Consider the following 21168-nt stretch of genomic DNA (forward strand, 5'->3'; position numbering starts at 1 on the left):
AACACAGTGTGGAGCTGGAGGAACACAGTGTGGAGCTGGAGGAACACAGCAGGCCAGGCAGCATCAGAGGAGCAGGAAATTTGACGTTTTGAGTCGGGATCATAGCAGTCACAACCAGGCAAATTAACCATCTTGGTGATTCAATTACTCATTTAAACATTTCTGGTGGCTCATGGAGCAGTAAGGGGTTGATCATCAATACACTCATCCCATCGCGGTTCTTACAACTGCTATAGCGATCTTGGTGATTTTTTGTTTTAAAAATCCACTCATGGGGCAAGGGCATTGCTGACTAGCCAGAATTTATTGTCCATCCCTAGTGGCCATTGAGGTGGTGGTGGTGGTGAGCTGCCTTCTTGAACCGCTGCAGTCCATTTGGTATAGGTAAACCCAGAATGCCTTCAGGGAGAGACAGCCATGACTTTAACCCAGCGAAAGTGAAGGAATGGAGGTACATTTCCAAGTCAGGATGGTGAGTGGCTTGGAGGGGACCTTGCAGATGGTGGCGTTCCCAGGTATCTGCTGCCCTTATCCTTCTAGATGGAAGTGGTGTGGGGTTGGAAGGTGCTGTCTAAGAATCTTTGGTGAATTCCTGCAGTGTATCTTGTAGACACTGCAGACGGCTGCTACTAACTGTTGGTGTTAGAGAATTAGAATTAGCCTTTATTGTCATATACACTCGAATGAGTGCAGTGAAAAGTTTGTAATGTCACCTCTCAGTGCCATCTTAGGTGCAGGGTACCTAGGGAAGGATACTTTGGTATTTGTTACAGACTTGAGAGAATCATAAATAAAAGTTCAGCATAAGAATAAAGGATAAAGAAAAGTACTCGCACTTTAGTCTTTTAACCATGTCCGTGCCAGCTTTCAGACCGCCAGGCCAAGTGTATAGGAGATGCTGGGCATCAATCCTGGACACCTCGCTTGCAGTCCCCAAGGGACTCACCACCGCCCCCGCACTGGTCTCTGCTCCACTCGCCTCCTGGACTCACCTGGACTTGCTGCCTGCGTGCGGGCCTGGCCTGAGCCTCGCCTCCGGTAACTCACTATTTCTGTGCTTGCCTGCCTTGGGCTTCACTTCTAATACTTGCCTGGACTTGCTGCCACCACACCTACCTGGCATGGGCTTTGCCAGTACTCGCTGCCCCTGTGCCAGCTCCCTTCAGTCTCCACCATTAGCCTCCAGTAAGTAGACGTTGAAAGTTTGAAAAAGAGAGAGAAAGAAAGGAAAAGAATGGGTGAAACAGAGGAGCTCCAGCTGGAGCTTCTCACTCTGCCACCATCTTGAACATCAAGAGGGAGTGGATGCTTGTAGATGTAGTGTCAATCAAGTGGGCTGCTTTGTCCCAGATGGTGTCAAGCTTCTGGAGTGTCGTTGGGGCTGCACTCATCCAAACAAGTGGGGAGTATTCCATCACACTCCAGACTTGTGCCTTGTCGATGGTGAACAGACTTTGGGGAATCAGGTGGTGAGTTACTTGCTACAGTATGTCTAGCTTCTGGCCTGCTCTTGTAGCCACTGAGTTTATGTGGCAAGTGCAGTTGAGTTTCTGATCAATAGTAACTTCAAGGATGTTTGACAGTGGGGGATTCAGTGATGGTAACACCATTGAATGTCAAGAGACAGTGGTTAGATGATCTTTTATTGCAGTTGCTTGGCACTTGAGACTCAAATGTAACTTGCCACTTGTCAGCTCTAGGTGATGTCCAGATCATGTTGCATTTGAACATGGACTACTTCAGTATCTGAGGAGTCACGAATGGTGGTGAACATTGTGCAATCATTGGTGAACATTCCCATTTCTGACCTTATGATAGAGGGGAGGTCATTGATGAAGCAGCTGAAGATGGTTGGGCCCAGGATGCTACCCTAAGGAACTCCTGCAGAGATGTCCTGAAGCCGAATTTGACTTCTGCCATATTGTGATCACTACTCCTAGAGGATTTTTAACAACAATATCATGTATTAATACCACCTCATTACAGATTACTAAATCTAGCCTATCCCCAAGTAGATTCTGCAATGTAATCTTCTAAGAAACAATCCTCAATTCACTCACCAAGTACATCTTTTATGTTACTCTTTGGCCATCTGATTGTCCAGTTAATATGCAAATTAAAATCAGCCATGGCAACTATAGAGCCCTTCTTACAAGTGTGAATTATTTCCTGATGCACACTTTGTCCTACATTGAGGCAAACCTTGATGGGTCTATAGATGACTTCTACTCGTGACTTATTTCTTTTGTTATTCCATGTTACCACAGAAACTGATTCCACATTACAATTTATTGCACATATTCTTCCAGAATACCCCAGTATTAGCTATCAATGCCCCATGAATCAGAACCCATTTCTCCCACATCAATCAAAATAGCCTCTCTGATCCTATTTATCCTACATCAATTTGCATCTAGAGATTATTACCTTATGGTTCTGCTTTTTAAATTTAGCCCCAGGCTACTCATACACCCTCAGCAGAACCTCTTTCCGAATCCTATATAGACCAGAACAATTAGATCCTTCCTTCCCCACTCCAAGTTCCTCGCCAGCCTAGAAGAGATGTTCTTATCGTTGGTAGGCAACTCGGCCTTCAGGACTCTGTGTTTGTTGCAGGGAACATTATCTATTTTCCTGAGTATGCTTTCTCTTATTACTATGTTTCTCTTTCCTGTCCCACTTCAATGGTGCTCTGGCCATAATGCTATAGTCAGTTCATTCATCCTCCCCACAGTCTGTGTCCTCCTCCACAACAAGGACAAGAATCTTTTCCCTGTTGGACTTCAGCATGGGCTGAAGCTCCTCCCAAAGCCAAATTCAATATCCCTACACCTGCTTCACCCACTGTCAGATACTCGTGACCCTCACTGCAGACCAATTCTGAAGTATTGAATCCTAGGGGTGTCACTGCCTCCTGAAACAGTGTCTTTGCCCCTCACCCCCCCTGTGTATCGCAGTATCCACCGCTTGGATTCAGCTCATTTCTGAAGCAAAGTTCATAAAACAGCCAACACTGTTGAGATATGGCCACCATATATTGGACTGAAGTCCATCAGCTTCCACTTACTACAGTTGCATCAAATCACTTGCCCAGTCATCTTCATACTATTTAATTAAATTGGATGTTAAATATTTTTAAGTGAATTACTTACTCTTCAGCTGAACTTCCTTACAGGTTTGCTCTTCTGTTTACAAACCTGCTATTCTTGCTCCCACACTGTTCGCCAATCTGCTGACACTGCTCTGTCTTTGCTCTTTATGAAGTTGCTGTCCTCCCTGCTCCACCCCGTCCCCCTCTTCTCTCTCACACTGTTTCAGAAACAAAGGATCTTCCTCTCTCTCTCTCCTCTTGTAGGTTTTGGTGACTGTCTCCAGGTCCTCCACTCTCCCAATCCAAGAGGGGATGGATGCTGAGTGCATCAGTAAAAGCAACAAAGGAAAAAAGGTAGACAAACAGGAGGCTGGAAGAACACAGCAAGCTAGGTCGCATCTGGAGGAAAGGAGCAGTCAACATTTCAGGTATAACCCTCCAGTTCTGAAGAAGGATAACACCTGAAACAATGACTGCTCCTTTCCTCCAGATGCTGCCTGGCTTGCTGTGTACTTCCAGCCTCCTGTGTCTCTACCTTGGATTCCAGCATCTGCAGTTTTTTTGTCTCCAACAAAAAAATAACCTGCCTGTCTAATATGGTGTCGATTTCCTTGTTCGGATGCGACTTGTGGAATGTTGTACGTGCTCAATAAGCTTCAAGGGGGCAGAAGGAGAGCTACTCCTTGCTTTGTCCAGCTTAGACCATGTGTAAGACTCATGCTACTTCTGTTGCCATGATTACAAGTCCCATTATCTTGTGTTCAATGACGTTGCTCAAATTGGAAGTGGATCACTTGGTGATCGTTACAACGTTGAACGTCATGATAAATTATCTCAACCTGGTGAAGCTTGTTACTCACCACTTAAGCGATACAATATTACTTAGTACTTCTCAGTCCAAGTCTGGGTATTATCCAAGTTTTTTGTTTTAGGTTGGCACACAATGCAGCTTCATTATCTGAGGAGTGGTGATGATAACATAGAAATATGATACAAGAAGAGCCCAAATTTCTACTCTTTTAATATACCAATTAAAGTTCTTCAAACAGAACTACACTATTGCTCCACAAAAGCATTAGACTGTTAGAAGAAATTTAACCACATAAAATGGAATGTCCAATCCTTTGACTTTCCCATGATTTACATATCTGCTGAAAACTCAAAACCCTCAAGGATAAGAAAATAACATTCAAGTAGTAAATAAAGTGCATATCATCCTAGCTGTTCATTATCCAACATTCCCTATTATTTCAAACCCTCAATTCATTTGATAGTTGAAGACGATTAATGTAGAGAACATAATCTCAAGAAATTTTGGGAAACGCTAAACCTACTTTTGAAGTTACAACAAATGCACTTATGATTTAAATTGAAATCTTTGGACATCAATTCTTTGATGGCTAGACAACTTATTAGTTGCTTCAGGTAACATTTTTCTCATGCTATAAGTGGTTATGCTTTTTCTGTAGGTGTCTGAACGTACCTGGAGGTTGTGGCAGGTAAGCTCCAAGCAGCTTGGATCGCTTCTTTTCATAGCCTTTTTGTGTGATGTCTCCTGCAAATGAGAGAAAACAAGCCATTATTAAACGAAAGCACAGAGAATATATTACCATTACAAGGTTTGTTATGTTTCTATCACAACAGCAGCTTTGGCACTTCTAATCAAATCTGACTATCCTGGGTCAGAGGCTTCTGAAATCCTTGCCCATGTTAATAATCATTTCACTAAATGAAACCCAGTTCAATTGGTTTCTGTAGGACTGGGCTGGCACACACGGTTTAAATCTTTGCTGCCTAGTCATCAACAGCCTTTCAGAATAACATAGGCACTTTCATTAAAGTAATCAACAATGAATTATGCATTACTTATGGACCTGTAATCACTGTCAAAATGAATTATCCACCAGGTCCAATCCTTTCTATTTAATGAGGATAGAAAATTCTAGAAATAGACAGCACTTCCATCAGCATCAGTGGAGAAAATATAGGCTAATGTTTTGAACAAACGCCCTTTATCAGACCAGATTTCACAAAAGGATCTTTATTCAAAATATTCATACTTATATTTTCCTAACAGTTGCAGATAGACCAGTTACGTGTTTCCAACATTTTGTTTTCTTTTTGGTTTTCAGCATTTGAATTTTTTTCACATCTTTCATTAGCGGGTAATTAGAGTCTCATAGCTCAAATCACACCCAATGTGTCAGAAAATGACTAGCATTTCCACTACCAGTGAATATGAAAATAATGATCACAGTTAGTTCTCCCAAAGAATTTACTATAGAGTCATCCGGTAAGCATACTGTTTATCATCTGTTTCTCCTCTAGATCCACCTGTGCTATGTTTTGACAATATATATATTTCAGTTCACTACATAATTACAAGACATTCTTAAGCACAACATTTCTGGATGTTTTCCACTCTGCACCTTTATTTACACTATTTCCCATCTCCTTCCCCAAATAAACAATTATGAATTGTACTGTAGAATATTGGTGTTTTGTTTTATTTGTTCTTGCATTGACAGTGCTGTCCATCACTAACTTTTTCTGGTGAACAACTATAGCATTTCATGTGGTGTAAGTAGACCTAGAATAGCATCTGGGGAGGGAGTTCCAGGATCTTGACCTTCTGTCTGTGATGGAATTGCATTTAGTTTCAAGTCAGGGTGGTGTGGCCTTGGAGTGGAACGTTTTCCCATCTTCTGTTGTCCTTGTCCTTCTAGGTGGCAGAGCTTTCTATATGTAGTGTTGTAATATTTTGATTTAACAATTTATGTATAGTGCTCACTTTAAGCTGCCTTACAGAACCACACCAGAAGGTGGAGCTGGAAGTAACACCACAAAAGGCATGGTAGTGATTGTGTTAATAAAAGCAGCCATTTTTGTACACTGATTTACATGCAACCTTTTGAAGAAGCCCCAAGTATCTCACACTGGTAACGAGAATGCGTTACAAAATGAAAGTTTCTGGACCATTTTTCCTGCCTTTTGCAGACCCTATTTTATGTTACAGACAATATTCTGAGCTGAAGCTGCAGAAAGAAACACTTAGAGATAGTAGGATCTGCAGATGCTGGAGAATCTGAGATAACAAGGTGTAGAGCTGGATGAACACAGCAGGCCAAGCAGCATCAGAGAAGCAGGAAAGCTGACGTTTCCGGCCTAGACCCTTCTTCAGATGCTGCTTGGCCTGCTGTGTTCATCCAGCTCTACACCTTGTTATCTCTTATGAAAGAAACACTTAGGCTGTATTTAAAGGCACACAAGATGCTCAAGCAGGACAGTGTTATAAAAGGTCTCATCAACTCCTGATAGCAATGTTTATGTCTAATTTTGTAGTATGTTTGGCGCCTCCCCTATGTTCACATGCTAAGAAGAATGGCTGAAATGGTTTACAGCAGCCACAGCATGTGCCATTTCATAGGACAAATCACATAATGCATTATTTTCCACTTTGATAGTGAAAAATTAGAAGATGCTTTCAAAACCCATACAAAGAACAGTACAGTACAGGAACAGGCCTTTCTGCCCACCAAGACTGCACTGACACATGACACCTTTCTATAAAAACCCTTTGCCTCTACGCATGTGCAAAATGATTATGAGTCAGATACAAAGGCACTAATGTCTCATTTTAATCCAAGGGGAAAAATCTGAAATAATCATTTTCATTTGCATGAAGCAATGAGCCAAATAACCAATACTATACACTCTTGAGGATGCTAGCAGCCAAATGCAACTTTGGTGAAGATGAATTGGTAAAAAGGGAAAAGAAAACACATCATCAAAAGGTGGCTCTCAACCTAACTATACTCTAATGCACAGTAGAAATATAGAAAGGTCACTGTGATTCTCTGGAACCAGAGCTAGTGAAAATGAGACTACCAGAAACTGCTTTCCAAGTTCTACTCCTCTAAACACTGTTCAAAGCTGATGTGCCATGGAACCAAAGCAACAGCAGTCTCACCGGTGGAGCTGAACTGCGTCCAAATGATACTTCCACTGCAGCTGTGCTTACACACTAGGCAGTGCATGCCTGTCAACAATTGGAAAACAAAAACAAATCAACTATTGAGACTACCATTAAAGCAGAGTGCACCCCAGGTATTAGTACCACAGCAAAGGGCGGAAGAATGCAGCCGGGATACAGACAGATGACCAGAGTATATTTTGTTGCTCGCTTTCCAATACAGAAAACGGTCTTGTGTGAGACAGTGACAATTGGCACCTGTATCTGACAGCATTTACATCACACAAGCCGAAACCTTCAAGAAACGTCAGGGCTGTCCCATTCTCAGCAAACCCGAGAAGGGAAACATTTTCACTTGAAACAGTAACAAGCCACCAAAACTTCTCTGGATTTTAGAAATGCCAATCTCATTCAAAGATACCAAAACGATGATTGTATTTTATGACATAGCTGGAGCATTTGGCATGTTCATCAGTTTTCACACAGCAATGGTTCTGTATGGTCCTCATCACATATGCTGTTCCTTATACATAATAGCAACATTCTTGAGTTGCATGCTGACTGTTTCACTGGTATCCGTAAATTACAAGTTGCATGTAGATCCCAATGTGCCCCAACAACGTGTATCAACAATGGCAAATACTATTTCATGTTAGAAGGGACGTCAGCCTTGAGAGTACTGAAAAAAAATTAGGGACAAGCTTACTACTGAGTGTCACTCAAGAAGTCATCAAGAAATCCAAGAGCGAAATTCAAATTAGAATCTGGATTGATGTGATCACCTAACAAAGCTATCCGCAAAGCGATCGCTAACATCTACAGAGCAACTTTATTCATGCAGAGAGCGAGACAGAAGTCCTCTCATTCACGTGGGGGATCTTGCATTTTCATCTCTACTTGTATGGATGTGAATCTGAAGTCAGAATAAATCATAGAACACTAGTTCGTCCAGCAATCCACAGAGCAAACCTCCTACTGTTAGAGCACTGGATTCTTAAACTACAAAAGTACAAGTTCTACCTTGAACATTAGCCAAGCTCAACCCAATGGACTATCTTTCTTGACATCCATTGAAAAAAGTCAGTTCTGCTAGTTACAAAGAAAAAGTTGGCAAACAACATTCTAAGGACGTAAGCACCACTATGGTGCCAAAGTTGTTGAAATTAGCTGATATCAAAACAGCAATAAAACAAGATGAGGCATTACGACTATGTATGAAGGTGATGGAATCTCAGAATTGGAATCATATGATTAAAAGACTGAATACAAACAAAATCACTCACACACTACATGGTTAAGAATCTCACTTCATGAGTTTGGAAAGTGCTGTACAAAGAGTCTTGCATTCCTCCTCAATCCTTGAAGGAGAGTGTCAGACACATCAAAACTCCAGCATGACACTCTAAAATAACTCCTCTCAAATACGTAAAGAAGGTTAAGGTTGGGGTTTGTATGATTTCTGATAAAATTGTATATAGTCATAGTCATGCTGTAAAGTTTCACATTGTTCACACAATAAATTGGTGGCAATGTTTTTAATGCTTATAATTTTAGACTAGATAAAACAAAACCATTGCTTTTCTACTCTGAAGAAATGCGCTCTATTTTCATGCCACAAGTTATCCAGAATTATTTTGAAAATTTTTTTGACTGGGAATTTAGACAGGCAATTTATTGCAATGTAACTGTGCCTCATTTAGGGAATCACCCATGACTTCAAGACTAACTTACACTTTCTGGGTTCAGTTGTCAAAGTCCTGCGGGTGGCCACCTGCATCTTTGAAAACACGACACTGCATAGAAACACAATCCTGTGATCAGGGAATATGGCACAGAAAATATTCCATGTGACCATGTTTTATGAAGGAGTAAGTCATGGCGCATTTGAAAAAGAACACACAGACTAAATCTGGTTTAAGCAAAACAAGACTGCTGCCACCGTTTCAGTTATATTAAAGTGTCTGTTTGACCAGAATCACCAATGCAGTGTGTCGGCTCAAAGCTGATGATCCAGATACAGGTAATGTTGATAGATCCAGTGCACTAAGACTATACTCCAACAAGATTCTACTGAACTGGCAGTTGAAGATTGAACCTGTAGAACCCAGGTTGAGGGGAGCTGCTACTGGATGAGAATCCTTGGCTAAAACAATGAAGAAAATGATTTGATTATTGGCCACAAGGAATGTCAGAGTCTTGAAGGTATTTATGGCTGAAATTGGTGTTCTATGTGCTGAATGGACTGCCTGATAAAGGTATGAAGTCCATCTTTGTTGCATCTCTTTCTTGATGCAGAGTTTATAATTTATACTGACTGTGATTTGCCTGTTAACTCATGATTCATTTATGTTGATTTGACAAGTTTGTTAAGCAAAAATCATAAGAGGAAATGAAATCTTGTCCATTATGCTTTTCATTGGAGTCATCTGGCAAATTTGGTTGTTTGAATTTGTTAATCTCCACAGGATCATAACACATGCTATGAAAGGTGAAATCCAATTTATTAAAGTTATTAAACCTTTCGCAAAGATGGAACAGTCTCATTTAAGAATCCTTGCAGAATCTCTACAGACAAAACTGGGAAAAGGTTTTCAAAACCATACAATAAAAATGCAGACTGCTGGTCTTAATTTTTATTAATTTAAAATTGAAAAGACGATTGTCTTTTCAAAACTAAATAAGTAAAAATGTGACAACCAAATGAGAAACAACTTATTGTAACATACCTTATATCTTTAATTGCAATGATTGCATCAACAACTATGTTTATTTGTAAGCAATTATGTAGATAATATTTTCAACAATTTTGCATTAATGCAGCAGCACTAGGTGGTAGTACCAAAATAAAACTACTTTTTAAGTGTCCTGAGCTGGTTACAATGCAGAAGACATCACTCCAAATTCCAGAATAAAAATTGTTACAAGACACATCAAGACAATTTTATGCAGGATAGCTAGGAATCCTGACTCTTTCATTCACCTGTCTTATGATATAAACATGTTAGGTGCACAAATATGGTAAGGTTTGTACTTATGATTTTCTGATTAAGGATTCAGAAAGATCAACGTATTAAATGTGGATAATTCCAGTCAGTTTATGTATCTTAAATTATAGGTACAGTCTACATAATTTGAAAACTATCCTTTGCAATCTCATGGGAGGGAACTGCAAAGCAATCATGTTAATCCTTATTCTAATAGGAGTACTAATTTCAGTGTAAAAGGCTATCTAAATCATAACACTGTTGGTGTTAGCTTCACGTTTTAACTTTCCTGCTCTTCTGAATACTCTCTCAGAGTATTCAAATTCTCTCAAATTCTGTAATTAAGTCAGTTTCAAGTCACACTTGTGGTAATTCAGTCCACATTCTAAAAACAGTTTGCATTAAAAGATTTATTCCAATCTTTATACTTCAAATTCTAATATATACGGCCATGGAAGGGAATTTTTTGAGCAAACATGGTCAGGCTTTGGCGTTGTGAAGGAATTACTCTTATGGTTCCACTGACTTTCTTTTCTCTGGATTGCATTTGGGTTTCAGCTAGGGAATCTATTCGTATCAAATTAGCTGCAAGGGTACTTTGCTGCACAAGTGCTTGTAAATATCAAATAAATTAGAGTGGCAGAACATTAAATATTTCATATAAATTGTGTTTTTAACCTGGTTTGGTGTCTGCACAATGTGGTCTGTAAACATCAAGCAACTGACAGTTTTTTTATATATGTTTCTTTTATGTAAACACCATTGCTGTCTTTCACACCGCCACAATTAGTGGACCAATTTATAAAAGAGCTTGTCAGATGGGCTGAACAAGGGAAAATGCAATTTAATTCTGAAAAGTATTAGGTGATGCATTTTGAGAGGACTAACAAGGCAAGGGACAACATGTTGAATGATAGAACCCTAGGATGTACAGAGGATTAGAGGGACCTTGCTGTGCATGTCATAGATCCTTGAAGGCAGCAGGACAGTTAGATATGGTGGTTAAAAAGGCATATGGGACTCTTGCCTTCATTAGTCAAGGCACTGAATTGAAGAGTGAGGTGGTAATGATGGACCTGTACAGAGCGTTAGTTCTGTACACAGTGCTGTTCTGGTCATCACACTATAGGAAGGATGTGATTGCACTAGAGAGGGTGCAGAGAAAATTCACTGGAATTTTTTTTCTGGGCTGGAGCATTTCAGCAATGATTAGAGATTAGATAGACTGGGGTTGCTCTCCTTAGATCAAAGAAGGCTGAGGGCAGATCTGATTGAAATGCACAGAGCTCTGAGGGGTAAAGACAGGGTAGATAGGCACAAACATTTTCCCTTACTTGAGGGAAAATATGATGCGGAGGTGCCGGCGTTGGACTGGGGTGGACAAGGTCAAAAATCACATGACACCAGGTTATGGTCCAACAGGTTTATTTGAAGACACAAGCTGTCAGAGTCTCACTGCTTCTTCAGGTGTCAGTGAGAAGAGGAAAATAACCAGAGGCCCATTTTTAAGAGAAGGAGCAGGAGGTTAAAAGACAATGTGAGGATTTTTTTTTTCACCCAGAGGGTTGTGGGTATCTGGAACTGACCGCATGTAAGTGTGGCAGAGGCAGGAACCGTCAAGACATTTTAAGAATTATTTTGTTCTTCAATTTAATTAAATTTAAGACATTTCTAAAACACCAAACAACACTAATAGAAATTCATTATTTAACATTTTCCTTGGATTTTCTTCAAACAGATTTACCTAGAATGGCATGACAGCACAAAGACTACCAATATTTTTAGCACTGTTTAAGCTTGCCCTGACCATTGCTCAGAAAACAACAATAATTTTCTTCACTAAAATAACTTTGAAAGTTCAATAAGGAAACGATATGGAGGACAAAAAATTGGAGCTTTCAGAATTAGAACAGAGTACAGGAATGGTTCAATAGGGGAGGATGGTACTGGATTGCCAGTTGTTTGTGTGCCTAACATGAAGAGACGTACTTCTAAGATTAAATGCAAAACATTTAGGGCACAGACATTTTGATTGTCAACAGACCAATTAGGCAACTACTGCAAGAATCAAAGCTCCAACATCCAACTCCTCACTGTCCCCACTCATGAGGACACTTCCAGAATTGGCTTATGAAATGGCTTCTGACCCATCAAGAAGCTACTCCTTGCTTTCTCCCATTACCAACTGTTATTGGCTTCCATCTGTTCCCGAATCTTTTTATTATCATGTGTCTTCCATCAACATAGATCCCAAATCACCATCACTCCTTCAATTTTCTTCCTCCTGACTAATAGGTGCAAGTATAATGATGTTGACAAACACTAATATTACCCAAATTGTAAGCATGGTCAAAAGTATGACAATTCCAGAAGAAAGCCAAGTCTGTGAAGAGCAGATAAATGGTCAATATGATTTAATGTAGTTGAATATGATACAAGTTAAGAGAAAGAGATGTATGGCCTAATCAGTAAAATTCTTAGCAGAATGAAGGAATCATAAGATCTTCTGTTGCACATTAATAGATTCTTAAAGGTAAAAATGCAGATGAGAAGAGCCAAAAAAATTAGAGATAACAAGGTGTAGAGCTGGATGAACACAGCAGGCCAAGCAGCATCAGAGGAGCAGGAAAGCTGACGTTTCGGGCCTAGACCCTTCTTCAGAAATGGTGGAAATTTCTGCTTGGTCTACTGTGTTCATCCAGCTCTACACCTTGTTATCTCAGATTCTCCAGCATCTGCAGTTCCTCCTATCCCAGCCAAAAATATTAGTTTGGATATAAATGGAATAAACAAGTTATTTAGTGTTCAGGAATTTGCAGAGATATTGGTTAAACCACAGTTTAACAAAAGACAATTTTGCTTATATTTTTAAGCACTTCATGTACGAATGATGTTGAGAGATGCAAAGAGTACAAGATTCACCATTATACTAGAAATGATAGATTGTTGTGATGATAAAATCTTGAAAAAAAAACTCATCTTTCTTTTGTCAAAACAGAAGATTACAAATGTAATAACACAAATTTTCAAGATGATCAAAGGTTTTCAGAGGTTAAACAGTAAGAAATTGAATTCAGTGTTTTGATAAGAAAAACATAGTTTAAGGATTGTCAGAGAAGGAACCGAAAAACATGATTATGTTTTTTGTAAAAACTGGTTAGAAATGGATTTCTGGATTACAAGCATTTATTGATGCACGCAGTGTATCATTATTTCAAAGGGATCCAAATAAATAGTTGAAAAGCAAGAATATAAAAAGATATAGAAAAAGGTCAAAGAAATGGAATTAGTCTAGGTAGCTCCAGTTGGTGCTCTGATGCCACCACAGGGTCAATAAACTTCTTTCTGTGTGCATTTTAACAAGTCTTCAATGCTGATGCAATGACATCCTGTTGAAGATGATTCAGCACTAATTTGTCAGCTACCAAAGATGAATAAAAAGTTTCTAATAGAAAGGTGACATTAGCTGAGTGGATCAGGTTTTTACTTGCTTCTATGCATAGCTCAGATTGCTTCACATGCAGAATGTCACAATCTGCCGACGGACAATCCCTAGCGATTATGTATAGACTGAGAGTCTTTGCTACATTCCTGAGTAGTGTATAGCCTGCAGTATTGGTTTCATTGGACATTTCTCTGTGTAGGACATCACAATTAGAGGCTAGAGTGATCATAAGTCCACTACACTACCCAGCAATACAAGCCCAAGTTACAATTTTATTTGTGGGCAAATGTCTACTGGTGTTGCTTCCCAACAAAGGCATCAAATATATCTTCCTCGTCAAAGTTTCTTAAATAATAACAACAATAAAGAAATATTAAGTTAGAAAGGTTCCAGGCCTTCATCTGCAACCCACATTCAGTTAACACATCTCAGAAAAATAACACACTACCGGAAATTGCCAGAACAAAGCAGCATCCTAGGATGAGGCAAAGGAAAAATAGGTTTTTATCCCTGTTAGTGCTCACTTGACTCCTCCTGATGCAAGTGCATTTGGTTCACAAATGTCACAATACCCAATTCACCATCAAGTAGGCTGTTGGCAATCACAATCCAGGGTCAGACATAAAGAATAACACAGCAGTCAAGTAAGTGTACTCCAGTGAGTCATAAATAGTTGGGGCTGGGTGTGCCAGTGATTGTGAAAGAGTCAAGAACAAGGGGGAAGGTAACCATGGTACTTCATCACATTCAATCTCACTGTGGTTTGTTTGCATATTTCATCTACATTACTAAGAGCTTTTCTTTTGCAGCCTATTCCATGATTCCCTAAGTCCCCTCAAGAGAAATGCAATCTAAAGGATTTTTCACTTAATATACCACACGATGTCCAAGAAAAACAGGCTAGGAAGACCTTCGAATACAATTGATATCCAACCAATGGGTTGACTTCAATTATGAGTCATATCCCATGGTTCATCATTATCCATTCTGTTTGCAGCACACGCTGAGTGAAACCACTTAAAATTAAAGTGATCCAAGTCAGACTTCAGTTTTCAATGATAATTTAAACGGATACAAATTGCAATGTAGGCCCAGGGATTGCAGTGAAACTATCCTCTGTACACCATAGTCTCTGTTCTTAATCTTGATATCATGCAGCAAACCCCCACATCCCAGGCCTTGTTATCACATAGTCTGCCACTACACACAACCCATTGTTAGCCACTAACAGTCCCCATTAATAGCTATTCATTTTCCTAACGTGATTGTTATCCATCCTGTTCTCTGTTCAACTATTGTTCTCTCTCTTTGGGTTCCATCTCCACCTGTCATTTACTCCTTCCACCCTCCCTCCACCCTATCTTCTGCATTAAAAAACAACTTCTTCCTTTTTCGGAAGAAGGGTCCAGACCCGAAACGTCAGCTTTCCTGCTCCTCTGATGCTGCTTGGCCTGCTGTGTTCATCCAGCTCTACACCTTGTTACCTTCTTCCTAGCTATCGTGAGCTCTGAGGAAGGGTCACTCCACCTGAAATGTTAACTCTGATTTCTCTCCACAGATGTTGCCAGACCAGCTAAGCTTTTCCAGCAATTTCGGTTTTTGGTTCCAAAATAATTCAACCACATTAAATACAATAACTGGTATCAGTCTATGGGTTGTTCAACTCTTGTGTAAACATTGTGAAATTCTGCAGAATGAATTGGAGAAGGCAATGTTTTTAATGCTTTGGACAGTATTACCATTCACTCAACCACAGTGGAATTTCACACTAATTACACCAGAGACAGCATTAAGCATGAAATGAGCATTTCTTTGACTACCAGATCCTGACCTTGCACACGTATGAATCCAGACACACAGCAATGTGGTTGACTCTGAACTGCCCTGTGGCAATTACAGATGGTCAATAAATGCTGACCTAATCAATGAGCCACACATTGCATGAATGATTCTTTTTAAAGTATAAACTGATTGTCCAAAATCCCCCTCTTTAACTTTTGGGGTTAAGGGGAACATCAACAGACTAAAAGACTTTCCATGGAATGACTCAAAGTTTAGCTGGATATCTACTTTATTGCAAAGGTTTTGGTAATTGAATCAGTTGATCAAATTGCAGCATGCTGCTACACAGAGGGAGCATGAATCACAAAATGTTGGTTTTCAGGTGCAGCAGGTAATTAAGAAGGCAAATGGAATATTGTCCTCCATTGCTAGAGGGATGGAGTTTAAAAACGGGGAGGTTATGCTGCAGCTGTACAGGGTGCTGGTGAGGCCACACCTGGAATACTGTGTACAGTTTTGGTCTCCTTACCTGAGAAAAGATGCACTGGCACTGGAGGGGGTGCAGAGGAGACTCATTAGGTTGATTCCAGATTTGAGAGGGTTGACTTATGAGGAGAGATTGAGCAGATTGGGACTATACTTACTGGAATTTAGAAGAATGAGGGGGGGGGCTTATAGAATCATAAAAAGTTATGAAGGGAATATATGAGATAGAAGCAGGGAGGTTGTTTCAACTGGCAGGTGAAACTAGAACCAAGGGGCGTAGCTTCAGAATAAGGGGGAACAGGTTTAGGACTGAGTTGAAGAGGAACTTCTTCACCCACAGTGTTGAGAGTCTGTGGAATTCCCTGCCCAGCGAAGCAGTTGAAGCTACCTCGTTGAATGCTCTTAAGGCAAAGATAGATAACTTTTTGAACAGTAAAGGAATTGAGGGTTATGGTGAGCGGGCTGGTAAATGGAACTGGGTCCATGAATAGATCAGCCATGATCGTATTGAATGGCAGAGCAGGCTCGAAGGGCCAGGTGACCTACTCTTAATCCTATTCCTATTCCTTATGTTCTTATAATCAGCTGTCACTTTCAGAGCCTGAAAATGTATCAAAAAAATGAAACCAGCAACATCAAAGATCCCGAATTTTGCAGCTAGTTAAGTTAATGACGACCATTAATAAAACCCAATGTTATTCACAACTAGGCATTACAGTTTGAATCTGTTGCCTCAATCATCCAAATTTAACATAAGTACATCAAAACCACGCTGACGAGCTTTCAACTAACATGGTGAAAGCTACAGATGACCAAGAAAGGACACTCATCAAGACAAATATCAACTGCACCTGGCCTAAAACTTGCTGGTCCCCCAGTACAGAGAAACAAAACAGAAATTGCTGGAGAACTTCTGCAGACTGGCAGCATCTGTGGAGTGAAAGCAAAGTTAATGTTTCAGGTCCATCCAATGACACTCCTTCAGAACTGGACCCGAAACGTTAACTCTGCTTTCTCTCCACAGATGTGCCAGACTGCCTGAATTTTTCCAGCCATTTTTGTCTTTGTTTCTGATTTCCAGCATCCACAGTTCTTTGCTTTTTTTTCTCCAGAATACAAAGAATTATCCTCAATGAAGTGGACATTCCAAGGTCCTTTTCCTGAAGAAGGGTCCAGACCCAAAAGGTCAGCTTTCCTGCTCCTCTGATGCTGCTTGGCCTGCTGTGTTCCTCCAGCTCTACACCTTGTTATCTCAGATTCTCCAGCATCGGGAGTTCCTACTATCTCAGAATGGAATAGGGTGCTTTCGGAAAAATTTGTTTCAATTGCATTTTTTCAAAGTTGAAATATTTCAGGTCATGTATTTGACATCAAATATATATTCTAAACATTAAGACTAGGACAGCACCCAAGAGTGGAACTTACTGTATTGAAATAAGGTATATTTTATTACAAATCCTGCCATATTCAACAATATGATTTGTGATGCATTTGTGTAAATTTTGTGAAAAATATCATTTTTAAAAATTATTTGGGTTAGACTTTATTGCCCAGAGGACAGTTAAGAATCAACCACATTGTTGTAGTTCTGCAGTCACAAGTAGTCCAGACCAAGCAAGGGCTGCAGATTTTCGACCCCCAAGGAGTTGAGTGATCCAGAGGGGGATTTTCGTAACAATTGACAGTGGTTAAGTAGTTACCATTTGGCTAGCTTTTTATTCCAGATGTTTACTGTATTCAAATTTCACCATCTGCCATGGTAGGATTCGAACCCTTGTAACCAGAACATTAGCTTAGAGTTCTTTATGATTAGCCCAGTTACAAGATGAGGTCATGCCGTGAGTATTGTGTGCAGTTTTGGTCTCCTAGTCTGAGAAAGGAGATTCTTGCTATTGAGGGAGTCTAGTGTCAGTTCACCAGACTGATTCCCGGGATGGCAGGATTGACATGAAGAACTGGATTGACTGGGCTTGCCCTTGCTGGAATTCAGAAGAATGAGGGAGGATCTCATAGAAACACATAAAATCCTGATGGGACCGGTCAGGCTAGATGCAGGAAGAATGTTCCTGATGTTAGGGAAGTCCAGAACTAGGGGTCACAGTCTAAGAATCAGGGGTAAAGCATTCAGGACGAATTTTTTCATTCAGAGAGTGGTGAACCTGTGGAATTCTCTACCAAAGAAAGCTGTTGAGGCCAGTTCATTAGAAATATTCAAGAGGGAGCTGGACATGGCCCTTGCAGGTATGGAGAGAAAGCGGGAATGGGATACTGAAACTGCATGATCAGCCATGATCATTTTGAATGGTTGCAGGCTCAAATGGCTGAATGGCCGACTCCTGCACCTATTTTCTATGTTTCTATTACCACTATGACACCATGTGCCAGAAAAACAAAACTAGCCAAGAGAAATTCACTCTCATAACTATTTGGTCATTCACAAAACTGAAGGATAATAATTAATTTTCTACTTACTTTACCAGATGAAAGCTCAAGGATTATTATTAATGTAAAGCTAGAGTTAAAAACCTCACCTAATAAAAAACAATCTTTGGACTTTCTATCAAATCAGCCTCATAGCTCTAAGCTACTGAATAATAACAAATGTTTAAAAAGTAATCTTCAATTTGGGGAATGAATAAAAGCTGATTAGTATCATCAATGTGTGCCTGTAATCTTTCTTTTGTAAGCAAAAAAACTGCAGATGCTGGAAACCAGAAACAAAAAAAGAAATTGTGTTAACTCTGCTTTCTCTCCAGATGCTGCCAGACCTGCTGAGTTTTTCCATTAATCTCTGTTTTGGGACCTTCATTCTGTACCTGTCTACAGTGTAACTTGCGCAGGTTTGAAACTCATACTAAGCATCACGTTACAATGTTTTCTCACAATTAATTTCCTTACTTGCAATGTTGACCAAAGAATATTAGCGGAAAAACTTTGGTAAATATAATAAGTTTTCTTCAAATTAGCTTTGTCACCAAAAGTAAATAAATGCAAGGGTTGAAATTTGGCCAGTAATAACTTGATTGATTCATTCAGACAGCAAACAATAATGCCTTCATGTCATGTTACTTCTGGCTTCTTCATGGAATTAACTGAATCACTTTCTACTGCAATGCTTTTATCATTCTATTTTCATCCCAAGGGATCCCTCACTCACCAGAAAGGCTGCTTTTAGCTACGAACCATCTCCGACAGGCTATCCTTCCTTCATCTCATGAACCAAAGTCAATATCACTTTAGTTGACAGATGCTTTAAAAGAATAAAACTCCCTTCAGGAAACTAGCATGATTCAGCTATTCCTAGATTTAGTATGCTGATAAAAGTCACAACGCTTCACTCACTGTAGACCATACATCCCAGTATGTTTGGCAGTGCCCCTCAGGAACATTTTTCATCAGATCGCATGGGGTTATTGGTTCAGTCAACAATTTACAACCCTCCTTCTTGCCAAATAAAATGTAGGAAAGACACCTATTGACAATGTTGGCAGGAACAGTAGGCACAATACAGCATTTCATAATATGTTAACTAGATAGCCTATCTGATAAGTCGTTTAAAACAAGCAAGTCTTGTTCTCCAGTATAACCAGATCATTTTATTGTATGCAAAAAATAATATTTTAATAAATAAGAAATGATCATCTAATCCACATTCCAGCTTGGGCTTGGTTAAACTAACTATTGACAACTTAATAAAAAACGAAAGAATGGCGGATTCTGTAAATCAGGAAAACAAAACAGAAATTGTTGGATAAGCTCAGCAGGTCTGGCAGCATCTGTGAAGGAAAAAACAGAGTTAACGTTTCGGGTCCAGTGACCCTTCCTCAGAACTTGACAATTTAAACAGTAAATAAAATGCATTCTTTCCAAAGTTTCAGTTAGATTTCAAACATTCACTCCTTCCAACACTAGTGTACAGTGGCAGCAGAGTGTACTACCTGCAAGATACACTTCACCAACTCATCAAGCCTCCTTTGATGCCAACTTTCAAACCATAACCTCCACCACCCAGGAGGGCAAGGGCTGAAGACACATGGAACACTGCCACCAGAAGGTCTCCCTCAAAGCAACACTCTATTCTAACTTAAAACTATAGTACAGAATCATTAGGATGCCGGAGGCTGTTCAGCCCGGAGTGAGCACAGTGACTCTCAGCGTTATGACTTAGTACCAATCCCTTTACAATGTAACCTTACAAATTTTTTTCTACTTTAATAATCATCCAATGTCCTCCTAAATGCTTCCATTAAACCTGCCTCCACAACACTTCCAGCTTGTGCTTACTGCCTTGTGCTCACTAGTTCACGATCCTTGTTTGAGTGGGCACAGTCTCTCTCTATCGACATTGTCCAGACCCTCCTTCATTTTGAAAACTTATACCAAATATTCTCTCAGCTTTGTCCTCTACAAGGAAATCAGTCTCAACTCATTCAACGTATCTTCATATCAGAAGTTTCTAATCTCTGTAGCCATTTGTGTTACTTCTTCAGTTTTCTCTCCAATTTATTTCAATGCATCCTTCCTACAATGTAGCTCTGACTCACACACAGTAATCCAGCTGAGATCTAACTAATGTCCTTTATCAGGATAGAATAACCTCCCTGCCACTATTAATGATGCCTGGAATACTATCTGCTTTTATTTTTAACCAGCTTTTTCTCTCTGTCCTGCAACCTTTAATGACCCATGCATATATACACCCAGATTACTTTGCTTCTGCACACGCTTCAGAATAATACACTTTTTTATTACTATCTCTCCATTTCTCCTTACACTTCTCCATATTGAACTTGACCTGTCACCTATCCACTCACTCAGAGTCATATAGTCATAGAGATAATAAGTACAGAAACATACCCTTTGGTCCAACTCGCCCATGTCGACTTGATACCCTACATTAATCTAGTCCCATTTGCCAGCATTTGGCTTATACCCCTCTAAACCCTTCCTATTCATATACCCACCCAGATTGCCACTCCACCAACTTGTCTTTTTGAACAGTCCTCCTCTCAGTTCATGTAACTCTGAGCCTTGGAAGTGCATGGTCATTCCTTCGCTGTCACTGGGCTAAAAAAAAAACAGGGAACTTTCTTCTTTATAACACTGTGGACACACGTGCACCAAGTGGACTGCAGCGTTTCAAGAAGGTAGCTCATTACTATCTTTAAAGGAATGCGCGACAAATGCTGGCCTTGGCAGTGATATTCACATCCAGCGAAAAGAGTTTTAAAAATCCTGTTGTCAGCCAAGCATGATCAGGAATGCGTACAGCTTGCCGAGCCAATTGCATAGGTGAACACACACGTGATAACTGCTAAACGATAAACAAATTTCACTGTTGTATTAAGAGATAACAAGGTGTAGAGCTGGATGAACACAGCAGGCCAAGCAGCATCAGAGGAGCCCT

The 21168-nt window shown here is 39.9% G+C and overlaps 1 protein-coding gene across 1 annotated transcript in view; it reads right to left on the reverse strand.

The window, feature by feature from the left end:
- dip2ca (disco-interacting protein 2 homolog Ca) overlaps positions 1-21168 on the reverse strand; it is a 540449-nt gene that overhangs the window by 210272 nt on the left and 309009 nt on the right. The window contains exon 2 of the mRNA XM_048606154.1: positions 4575-4646. Within this exon, the coding sequence (XP_048462111.1) occupies positions 4575-4646 (72 nt within the window). The remainder of the gene's footprint in view (positions 1-4574; positions 4647-21168) is intronic.

Source organism: Rhincodon typus, chromosome 2 (assembly GCF_021869965.1).
Source record: "Rhincodon typus isolate 14 chromosome 2, sRhiTyp1.1, whole genome shotgun sequence".
NCBI classification, from domain to species: Eukaryota; Metazoa; Chordata; class Chondrichthyes; order Orectolobiformes; family Rhincodontidae; genus Rhincodon; species Rhincodon typus.